Source organism: Lactuca virosa, chromosome 8 (genome assembly GCF_052849685.1).
Source record: "Lactuca virosa cultivar CGN04683 chromosome 8, Lactuca_virosa_CGN04683_v6, whole genome shotgun sequence".
Taxonomy (NCBI): domain Eukaryota; kingdom Viridiplantae; phylum Streptophyta; class Magnoliopsida; order Asterales; family Asteraceae; genus Lactuca; species Lactuca virosa.
The window spans coordinates 394,607,145-394,619,565 of NC_136433.1; the positions used below are offsets into that span (position 1 = coordinate 394,607,145).

The following is a 12,421-nucleotide window of genomic DNA, read 5'->3' on the forward strand; positions in this document are numbered from 1 at the left end:
AAAGTCAAAATAATCTTCGATTATGATTAACGGTGTGAGAAGCCTCCGATTAGGATTATGAGTGTGAAGATTAAACTAATTATGAATAATGTTTACAAATTGTAGAATTAACCGATTAAGAATTACAATATTAATCAATAATTTAACTCAATGCATGATTGTAAGATTGTGTGTGCCTGGGTGATCAGTCTTTGATGGTTTGATTGCTCGTTCGTCTCCTGATAAGTGAAGATTAATGAATTATATTTTGAAAATTTGATGGGTCTTAAATAAGTTTGACTATATTATTTTATATATAATTTATAATTTTTATATATTAAAATATAAAGTTAGCGGTTCGATTAATAATGACTCAGTTTTTTTGGAAACGACAAATGATTAAACGGAAGCCTACTCGCATATTTCAACGAGCACCCCGGGTTCGAGCTCCTTTACAGGGTAAACCCAGCCCCCATAGGGGTTTCCAGGGAAAATTTCCCCACATGTGGCACAAGTTTAAGAGGCACCCAAATTGGGTTTTGCAGGGATTGAACTCCCGACCTCTGACCCCACGTGGGTATTAAACCCGGTACCTCTTCCCAGCTAGGCTGGAAGTCATTGGTTAATAATGACTCAGTTAACTTATAAAACCATAATCAAACCGTTAGTTATCAGTTAACAAAAATTAGAAACGAACCAAATTTTTTAAAAATAATTCGGTTATATCGGTTAATTTGGTTTTGGTTCGGTTTTTCGGTTATTATTCAATCAATAAACACTTGTTTCTCGTTACTATACTATTTAGGGGGTGTTTTATAGCGATAGTTAATAAGTAAAAATCCATAAATAATACCCCTGACTTATGGGCGTATAGGGTATAAGACTATTAGTTAAGTATGCTCATTATCCAACAACCAATCCCAAACATGAAACATACTCTTTTAACGCAAGCCCTAATCTAATTGGTGCCTGTGCGTGTGTGTGGTAGAGTTGGATCGTGGCTGCGCACATCGTTTCATTTTCTTCCGCGGACCTGACTACGGGATAGAAGAGACGAGAAAGGAATATGAGAATCGTCGGCAGGGTTTTTTGCAAAAACTTGGTTCGGGCATTCTCAGGATCCAGCTTAGGAACTGGAAATAATCATCTGCGGTCCAAGACCCATTCTTTCTCTCTTTCCCCGTATTCCACTGGTTCGTTCTTCAAACCTCAACTTGTTTATTATTATTATTATCAGTTAAACCTATCTCTGTGTTGCTATGCATCTTATTTTCTTTCTTCTGTTGCACCCGAGTCAAGCATGATCTCCCTATCTTTCTTTTTTCGTCGGGTATTAGTTGTCGGTTCCATGAAAATTCGCACACGTATAGCAGAAAAAATTAAGTATTTTTATGTGCTGTCACAAATTGGGGAAAATGTCTTCTTTAATGTTACATATAAATGCATGCTGTGGAGGATACTGATATCTCTTTATTTATCATCAACGTGGTTCTTAAAAGTGGCGGAGTTGCAACCTCAGTCATCCGTGGAACTGATCAAGATTATGGAGCACAGGTTGTCGGCTATTGAGCACCGGAGTGTTTATCTTCAGGGCATTATAAATCAGGTAAGAGCGCTTGAGTCTCATATATGCTTAAAGTTAGGTGATGCTATACACCTGTAAACTACGTTTCTTTTTTCACATTTGGGTTAGGAAGCTTGCTATTATCTTCCACTTATCTTAAACGGGGTACTATTTTTCAGTGTTGAATAATTCCAGTTTATAGCTGTTTAACCTTACTATGTCTTTTTTAGTAGTCAGATAGCTGTACTAAGATTAGTTTCAAATAGTGGGACTTAATTGGTGTTAGTTGTGAGTTGGTTTTGCCATCTTATCCTAGTATTTGGATTATGGCATTAAGTTAGGAAATCATTGAATATCATGAGTATTTAAAGATTTAAGTTGCAGGTTTGAAGTTGTAACTTTTCATCAAGAACTCAACTGTTAGTGTAATTTTGTTCTTCTGTCCCTTCTGTTTTCATAACACTCAAAAGGTCATATTTGTGATAAATGTAAATTGAAGAGTTATTAAATGGCTGTGATGAGGATAATTGTAAGGGTAACACCGAGAGCCCATATGATAAGCTTCCTTGTAGTGTTTTCTTTCCAAAGGGTAGAAAACTATTCTCTTCGTATATTTTCGTGTAGGTGTTTGCGTTCTATAATTCAAATTTTGTCATGGTTTTGCATGTTATCTAATTTATATACCAATTTCGTTCTTTCATCTATATATTACTATATTGATAATTTATTAAAGACAGCTAGAAGCCTCGCCAACTGAGTATTCGAGAGCAAACAAGGAGCTTCAAAACCTTAATGCTAAAATGGATCTCATAAGTAAGCTAAGGACCATACAAAAGGTGATTCCTTGTGCTTTTGATACATATATTTTTTTTTTTGGTGTTAGTAACTTGTCAGATATATGATGTCAATAGTATAATTTAGTTTTTATTTTTGTTGTTATGGATGGTCACACTTCACATAAGCATTCCCTATGTTTCTCATAATCAAGTTGTTTGAAATATATGGTATTAGTTCCTAGCCTTTATATACTAATCCTAGCACGTACAAACAAAACGGCTATGACAGCCTTTGCTATTTGCTCTGCTTTGCTCATAGGTAATTGTTGGATATTAATGATTGAGGTTGACATTTGACAAGCAAGATTTCTCGTGCCATATAGGTGGAATATAGGCAACTTATTGGGCTGATAAGTGTAAACCCAATAGAAAATTAATTTTGTATGGAAAGTATGGTGGGTTCTAAAGAGGCGATGTTATTTGCAAATTGGTGCAAGTTGACACACTTGCACTTTTTTATAGTAGGAGCATAAGATCCCTTTGTGCAAGCCAACCTTTTTTTCGCATTGCAAGACCATGTGCTATACTCATCTTACTACACTTCCTAGTAGTCTTTAAGGGTTAGGTAATAAGTGGTAGGTTTGTAATAAAGTGGTAAGGCGGGGGACCTTTGGTCATTCTCTTAGTTAGGTCGATGTAGGGCTATCATGACACCATTTTTATTGAATGTATACATCCGACCGATTGCTATGAATCATCTAAAAAAAGAAAAAAAAAGATAAATGGACGACCAATTGTATAGAAAGTCATAATGCAACCCAAGATAGGATTAGTTCTTTTATTTTCTTGTTTCTTTTTAATTTTAATATCTTGTTATTAGGTAGTATATTAATTTAAAAATTATAAATAATATCATCGTTTTAAAACTCGTCAGAAGCGTACGCCTTAAGGCGAAACGGATCATGGCCGAACCAGAGGCGCCGCCTCTGTGGTTGGATTTGAGACGTACGCTTCGTCCAGGTGAAGCGTAGATGAATCGGTAGAGGCGGTGCGTTTTTTAGAAACGTACGCCTTGATTTTTAGTCTAATTTTGACTTATTTTGACTTAATCTAATTTTGACGATCCCATCCCATGGCCAAATTGAATACTGGAACGTGTTTTTACCAAACGGAATTGCTTCAATTTGCAATTGGGATCGTCAATTTGGATTTTGGAATGCCGAATTGGAGATTGTCAGGAAATTGATTGCCGACTGAAAAATTGACCACTTACCTACAAATTCCAGTCTTATGCTTTGATGCTTCGATTACCTGGTACTTTAATGGATTCAAGTGACATTCCTATTATCCTAAATTCCTATTCCATGTATTCTACAATTCCTTCTAGTATTCTATTATGCGTATTCTACACTTCGTGTAGAAGATATTGAAATAGAAGCACCATAGAACTTTATTGGTATTGGTGAGGAGAATGACGACCAAAGACAATTAGGTGCATTAGGAAGCCAAAAAAGTTCAGACCCTTGGAGATTCAATTATACATTATTGGAGATTCAATTATATGTTTAGTATTTTATTTTTTATAAGATATATAGTTTTTATATTTACTTTTTAATTCCGCCTCAAGCTTACGCCTCGCTCCGCCTCGAGGCTTACGCCTCGTGAGGCGAAGGGAAAACGCCTTGAGGCGCGATTCCGTTCTTTTAAACCTTGAATAATATAATAAAATTCATGGTTATTAATTCCCTATATATATATATATATATATATATATAGTATAATATTGATATAGTTTTTATATATATTTGAAATTCTCATATAAAATATAATTTTGGTTGTGATAGGTTGTTGATAAATGGTAAAATTTTATATTTTGTTGATTGTATATGTGGATGAGAGAGAGAGAATGCTTTTTTATTGAAAAAGTGGGTTGTGACTGGTTGCTGATAAACATAGTGTATATAGAGGGTCAGTTTTTGGAGTAGGAATCAATCAGTTGTCCGGTGAGTATTCACTTTGGAGAGACCTTGATGTTATGCACCCACCACTCAAATTCACATATAGAAGGAAAAAACAGAAAAAGATTCCAAGGGAAGGGGGGACTACCAGGCCAACCATCATGACTGCAGAGGTAATGGGGGAGCAGGGGCAAAATGGGCATTTGGAGTCCCAGCTGTCATTCGTGCCCTATTAAGGGGATGGCCAGCCTCAAGGAATGCATCATCATTATTCTTAGAAGTTTCTATTCCTTTGGAGAGTGTAGCCTCTCGAATAGCTACTATTTTATCCTTTTCATTGGTATCTCTTGTCACCACAGTCCATTTATGAAGTTAATGAAGCAGTAATATTAGCAATCAGTTCTTGCTCATTATATTAGCTTAGTCCATAACACTTGACCTCTTGAGTTTTAAGAACATCTTGTAATCTTGCCTTTTAATTCGATCTTACAGCAATTAGTATATCAATTCTTGCAATTCCACCAATAGTCTATACCAAATTGGTATTAGAGCGTGTTCGATCAACCGTAGCGGGATCAATGACAACAACAAAAGAAATCAGGACAATTTTGGTGTTTTTTTTTTCAGAAAAAGAGTCGCTATTTTGACAGCGTCGAGTGAAACTAAAAAAATTAAAAATTACATAATAGTATTAGCAGTAGTCATAATAATAATAATAAGACAAACTTATTTATCTTTATCTATCTTAAATGTTTGATAAAGCCCCATATAATTTATCATTCTAAATAAATATATTACAATACTAATAAAGCCCCTTCATATAATTTATCATTTGCGAGAATGTGTTTTAGAAATCTCATCGACATTGTGTGCTTTTATAGACATAATGCTACAAACATACAAACCTAAAAAAAATTATCTTGGATATTTTTTTCCTGAAAATATGAAAGATGATAAAATTTTCACATATGTAATAAAAATAAAAATAAACAATAAAAACTTATTACCGCAACAAAAACAACAAAACAAAACAAAAAAAATTGGGTTCATTTTGAAGTTTGACAATCACATTTACGTTATATACTTTATGTAGAATACATTCACTTATTTAGTATATTTACTTAAATAGGCTAGCTAATAAAAAATATCTATTGTTTAATGTCTAAATAAAACTAGTATAAAGTGAAATTATAAATATGGGGACAAAAATGGACAAAACAAATAAGATGATTAAAAGGTTGGAGAATTATAAGTGGTTGGAGTGACCTATTTAAAAAAGCTTACCACCCCAATCCTAAAAAGCTTTTGAAAAGCTACAATTGGAGATGCTCTTAATTTATCCATAGTTAAGATTCTATGTACATGGATTTGCAACAATTAAGTATTTGAAACGATAGTGGTTCCTGATTAAATCAAAATCAGGCATGCATCATTGGGAGAGAAGGCCGACATCTCGAGTTGGGTAACCTTTTTGATTAATTTCTTTGGTTCCCCCTATCAAATTGGTAAATAAGGTCTTTTTTACTTGGCAAAGAAAGTGCTGAATTGGAAGCAAAACTAGGAGTTGAAATCATGAGGTTAAAACAATAATGGTTTGCTGGAATACTTGAGAACCTGTGACAATTTTTTTGGCAAAGAGACTGAGTTAGTTTAAGTTTATGTACCTCTTGTAAACATTGATGCCCTTATAATAGACAATCTAATTTTAATCTAATACACAACACAAGATGCTGCATCGTTTGTGGTGTATTCTGGAATGTACAAAGCAGATGGGTAACACCCAAATTCATGGTAGATTGGAATTACCATAACTTGTCACATACATAAACGTCTACAAAGACTAAGTTATTCAATTAACTGAAGCTCAAAGTGCAGGATAATTAAAGTAAGTACATTGACGTAACATGCGTAACTAACTATTCTAGATCATTGAAAATGCAGTCGAATTTCGCATTGCGTTCAATGATTGTAGAATAATAATACTTGAAGTAGTTGGCTTTATCCTACAAAGCAAAGATGTACTATGATTGGTAATTCCATTCCGGCATGATAGTTGTATTCTGATGCTGATCTGTGTTTGGTTGGCTGTAGGAAATTGAGAGTTTGAAATCACTAGTGGGCGATTGTGAACAAGATAAAGACATGCAGGCCATGGCATACGAAGAACTGGAGCAGGCGTTGAAAGAAGAAGGATATGTGCATAATCTACTGCTCAAGGCTTTACTGCCTAAGGATGATGCAGATGAAAGGGACTGCATTTTGGAAGTCAGAGCAGGTATATGTTATGATTACAGCTTGTGAGCATAATAATAATAATAATAATAATAATAATAATAATAATGCCAAATCAAAATTTTGAAATTCAATTTTGGATCAGGAACTGGAGGGGAAGAGGCTTCTCTGTTTGCTATGGACATGTTCAAAATGTGATTTATAGATTTTTCATCAGATATCAAAATGTTTGCCTAAACTAAAAAGTACACCATGACTCCAGGTATGAGAGATACTCGCTGAAAAAGGGTTGGAGGTTTGAGGTGGTGGATGTGACGGATTCAAATATGAAAGGATACAAGGTGATTGTGATAAAATAATAGGTTGGTATGGATATGGATATGGATATGGATATGGATATGAATGTTATTTGTTGCCAGGAAGCCACTGCCGCAATATCTGGGGTGGATGTCTATGGAAAGCTTAAATTTGAGAGTGGAGTTCATAGAGTGCAGGTAGGTTATGTCTGTTCAGTTGGTGAATTGACTTGACTGCTTGTATGCATAATGCATGTGTGTGTGATGTTATTATAATAATTTTTGCAGCGAGTGCCTGTCACGGAGAAGTCTGGACGGGTTCATACAAGTGCTGTGTCTGTTGCTATCCTTCCCCAGGCAGATGAGGTGATTGATTTTGTCTTTTCCATCATTTGTGTCTTGTGATGTGGATTATTATCAAAGTTAAGTTTTGCAGGTAGATGTTCAACTGAGGAATGAGGACTTGAGAATCGACACATACAGATCTGGTGGATCTGGTGGTCAGCATGCAAATACTACCAATAGTGCTGTTAGGATCACCCATATTCCCTCTGGGCTGATGGTTGCTATACAAGATGAACGCTCACAACATATGGTACATGATCTTACTGCATATCTTAGCCTTGGAATGCATGCTTATACTTGCTTGCTTACACTTGGTACAGTAGTGTTTGTTGATAGATGATATGCTTATTTGCTTACACTCATTTTCTCTTTGGTTGGATAGAATAAGGCTAAAGCGCTAAAAGTGCTGTGCTCCAGACTGTATGAGGTGGAGAGATGTAGGGTTCAAAACAGCAGATCAAAGCTAAGATCTGAGCAGGTATTTGTGGTGCAAATATTCGATGGAATTGTTTGTTTCTTTATTAACAACAACATTTGACAAAACAGATTGGTAGCGGGGATAGATCTGAACGTATACGTACATACAACTTTCCACAAGGACGAGTTACCGATCACAGGATAGGCTTCACTCATCATTCCATCAGTGATGTGATGCAGGGAGAGAGTTTGGACTATTTCATTGACGCCCTTCTTTTGCAGCAGGAAATGGATGCAGTTGCTGACTTCACTGCCACCTCCCATCATCATTGAACCAACAATATATGTTATGGAAATGAGAAAGAGATTTCTTTTGTAGGATGCAAGCCAAGTCCAAACACATTCATTCATATGACACTTACAAATAATAAATTATGAATTTGGATTTTATGGAAATGAGAAAGTGAAAGTCTGTAAAGTTTGAAATGCAAGTTGTGGATAAAGGCAGCAGTAGGGGTGTGCAAAAAAACCGAAAACCGAGCCGATCTGGCCAACTCAAAACTGAAAAAAAACGGGTACCTATGGGTCGGTTTCTGTTTGGGTATTTAGATATCTGCGAATACCAGGGGAACATTAGATCAGAAAAGACAGAATAATTGTAATTATAAGTGAATTAAATGACATTTTAGGTTTTTATCAATGGACCTTAGGGGTAAGTTTCGTAAAGAAAATATCTTTTGAAAAATCAATAAAATGTAAGTTACCAATTAATTGAAAATCCATAAATCTCTCTCTCTCTCTCTCTCTCTCTCTATATATATATATATATATATATATATATATATATATATATATATATATATATATATATAAGGAAAAGTGAATATACCTTTTAAGGGTATATAAATTTAGGTACCCAAAACTCACTATACTACGTGGTATTGTATCATATATATAAATTGTAATTGTCTAATGTTCTTATAATTCAACTTCTAACTTGATTTACTTCTAAGATTTTTATAAATTTCACATTTATCTTTGTCTTATATAATTTTCATTTTCAACTATAATATATATAGCCTAGTAGGTGTTCGTCAAAAAGATGTGATATAAGGGGAAGATAATAGTTAAATTTCAAAAATATTGAAAGTAAATCAAGTTAGGAGTTGAAGTTTACTCTCTTCCCTCTAAATCTCGGCCGAGACCTCCAACCTTCCACACTCTATTTCACACTTCATCTCATCTCTAAACTCTCTCTAGAACTCACTCATCATTCCTCTTCAAAAATTCGTGTGTGCTTGTGTGTTTGTTCAAGAAACACTTCATCAAAGTTCATACATTTTTGGTAAGTTACTTTCTATTCAAGGTGTGTAACTTCATTTTATGATAAATTTATCACTCATAATCACCCCATTTCGTGATTTTTGCTTCCTAGAACTCCATAAGTCCGAAAATCTCATCAAGGGAGCTTGCTAGACCGAAAACACCTCCTTCTCTTCATCACAACCGAATCCATCATCAAAGTGAGTTCATATCCCCTTGTTTTCGGTTTTACTATGTTTTTGGGAGAGGATACAAGTTGCTTTTTTGATAGATCTAAGTATTATTCATGTATGTGTGTATTTTCATGTTATATGTTGTGATTATGCTATGAAAACATGTTAAACCTTCACCAAACTCAAAATATCTACTAAAACTTGGTGACGTGTGGAAACTAAATCACTTTATGAAACTTACTATGAAGTTGAAAGGATTAAACATCTTAAGGAATACTAGGAAACTAAATAAAACCATAAAAGGTGCCAAATTTGATAAATAAACAAAAAGTGAAGTCTTTATGTTAACTCACGGCTTTGAGAGGACCAAAAGAGTCATTTTTAGATAAAAATGGATCTTTACGATATTCATGGTTTTAAAGGGGCGAAAAGTGTTAATTTTCACAAAATGGGCTTCTATTTAGGCCTTTACAGTTTTAATGGGCTAAATAGTCAATTTTCATAAAAAAAAAATGGGCCTTAATTAGAAAATCACGGTTTTCATGGGTCTAAAATGTAAATTTTGGCCTTTATGGACTTAAAATGTCATTTCCATTAAATTTGGGCAGAAAATGTTATTTCCAATATATTTGGGCCGAAAATTTCATTTCCATTAAAATTGGGCCGAAATTGTTATTTCCAATATATTTGGGCCGAAAATGTCATTTCCATTAAAGTTGGGCCGAAAATGTTATTTATATCAAAAGTGGGCTTAAAATATTATTTTTTACCAAACATGGGCCTTAATTGTAAACTTTCGGTCGTAAAAAGGCCTAAAGTGTTATTTTTATCAAAAATGGACCTCTAATGTAAATTCTCGGCTTAATGGGCCAAGAATGTCATTTTTACTAAAAGTGGGTCTTTTATGTCATTTTGGTAAATAATGGAACTAAAACAAGTATTATAATAACAATCGGGTTAATTACGACATTTCCACCTTAATTGGGCCATGTACACACATTTAATGTTTATTGGGCCTTAAATACCTAATTACATGTTATTTGGGCCTTATAGACCCATTGGTTTTCTTATTAGGCCTCCCGACACATTTTATGTTAATCGTGCCAATAACAAACAATACTTAACACTTTGATAAAAACAAATGGTATTTTCATCACCAATGTTTTGTAATCAAATGCATACTCGAAACATTATTTTAAAACGGTAAACAATGTGATACACTGTTCGCGTAAATTTAGTTAAGGTTCTTGTGAGACGTTCTTTCATCCGTACCTACCTAGTGTACAACCTTAAGTATTGTAGTTATAACCAGAGTCTCCGGGAGGGAGAGCGAGAGTTTGTGTATAGATCTATACGGGGTTGACAGCCCCGCACCTGAGTTGTTCGCTACAGCTAGACTAGGCCAGTCTAGGGTGACAAATGTCTTACCTTAAACAAGTCGACGCCTGAAAAACGTCATGACAGGCAGATCAGTCATATCAAGCATGGTTATAACGACTCACATAGAGTTTAACAACACGATAAATTTACGGAATACCTATACTATACTTTTGACACACGTACGAGCTATTCATTTCTATAATACTCGGGTCTTATGGTGTAAAAACTACAACTCTTTTACAGACAGAAAATATTGGATTTTTTGGGGAACAAACACGATACCTTACATTTTACTTACAACAGAAAATATAGAAATTTCTGGAACTCTCTCTTTATACACTTTCAAAATATGAACACACATGCTATAATACAAGATTTGAAACAAAACGCTCAAACATTTTTTGCGGAAAATATCGGATTTTCTGGAAGTTTACAAATGATACAAAACTTTTCTTACAAACATGCTTATGAACTCACCAACATTATATATGTTGACCGTTTTCAAAATAACTTGTATTCTCAGGGAATCGTTAAGCAGGTTGGACAACAAGAACATGTGGATTTTTGTGTATTTTGTTATCATCATGCATTGACATTTGGAATGTAAACCAACACACTCATGTAAACTATGATGGTTGTTATATTTTATGTGTGATGATGATGTTGTCTTTGATTCGATTATATACACTGTAATGATATTACAAGATGAAGTCACCCAACCCTCGAACGTTTCCGCCGTCTGGTTCGGGGGTGTGACACAAAAGGACCATGCTACAACCGGGTCAAGTACATGCCAAATATAGTTATGGACTTAGACACTAATCCAACAGTCTCCCACTTGGATAAGTCTAATAACTATAGATGCAAGTACGACTTCAAAATCCGATTAGCAATCATAGCTCTCAAAAGCCGCTGTCGAACTCTGACACGTCCTTTATATAAGGGATCGTATAGTCCTCAGTTCTCAAGATATCGTGTGGACAATTACATGGAACATAGTCGTACTTATTGTCCAGCAGTTTGTTTCTCGATCTCTGATCTGTCTGACATAGAACTTAATTGAACACATCAACTCAGTCCTGACCGGGCCCGTCACATAAGTTAAACCAAGTCATCGAGGGGCCCAAGATATCGCCTTTACCCTCGCAGGATAAAAGGAACATATAAACTTCGACTTATATGCATTTACTATTTACTCATCAAATCATACACAACAATGTGTTTTATAACATCAAGTTACTGATGCGTTTACGCATTATCAATGCACAACCAACTCGCAAACAATAAACCATATATATAGGTTTAAAGACTATATGATATTATCGTCTCACAATCACTCGTGTTTAATTCCATGAAGTGATTCAAGTGAGCGCGGGTCTAATCCAATACTCAAATCTTATTTCATAAGTACTCATGAACGTTGCAACAAACTTTTTCTATGTCTAATACACTTTAGACAATCTACAAGCCAATTCATGACAGTCTTCTTTCATATCTACTTCCAACATATGAATGATTGTGGACAATTTAAATAATCTTATTATTTAGGAAGTCAAAACATGCAAAGTGAAACAATAGTAAATAATTAACACAAGACAATAGCTTTACTTATAAATAAAACACCTTTATTCAATCATCAAATGTTAATTACAATTTGCTATTACAAGTTTCTAAAAGCTATCTAATCACTAAAAATAATATCGTCCTTCATCCCAACGCTCATAGCGTGCTGCAAGTGCTTAACCCTACTCAGTCCCTTCGTGAGGGGATCTACCGGGTACTCCTCTGAAGATACCCTCTTAACTATGAGGAGTCCCTCTTCTACCCGATGTCTAATAAAGTGATATTTCCTGTCGATATGTTTGGATCTGCCATGATCCCTCGGTTCCTTGGTTAAGGCAACCGCACCTTCGTTATCGCAGAAAATCTCCATAGGCTCCTTTATGGCTGGCACAACTCCAAGGTCTCCGATGAAGTT

At 34.8% G+C, this 12,421-nt stretch overlaps 1 protein-coding gene across 2 annotated transcripts; it reads left to right on the forward strand.

The window, feature by feature from the left end:
* The first annotated feature begins 890 nt into the window (after nucleotides 1-890).
* On the forward strand, nucleotides 891-8,053 carry LOC145132142 (Peptide chain release factor 1). Of its 2 annotated transcripts, XM_079066816.1 has the most exons (11): nucleotides 891-1,172; nucleotides 1,479-1,585; nucleotides 2,281-2,379; nucleotides 6,369-6,552; nucleotides 6,655-6,703; nucleotides 6,772-6,850; nucleotides 6,929-7,003; nucleotides 7,094-7,171; nucleotides 7,242-7,400; nucleotides 7,533-7,628; nucleotides 7,697-8,053. In XM_079066816.1, the coding sequence occupies exons 1-11, from the start codon at nucleotides 1,046-1,048 to the stop codon at nucleotides 7,898-7,900; spliced, it is 1,257 nt and encodes a 418-aa protein (XP_078922942.1). In that variant the 5' UTR covers nucleotides 891-1,045; the 3' UTR covers nucleotides 7,901-8,053. The 2 variants fall into 2 exon arrangements, with proteins under 2 accessions (XP_078922942.1, XP_078922943.1); XM_079066817.1 differs by lacking the exon at nucleotides 2,281-2,379.
* The last annotated feature ends 4,368 nt before the right edge of the window (nucleotides 8,054-12,421 follow it).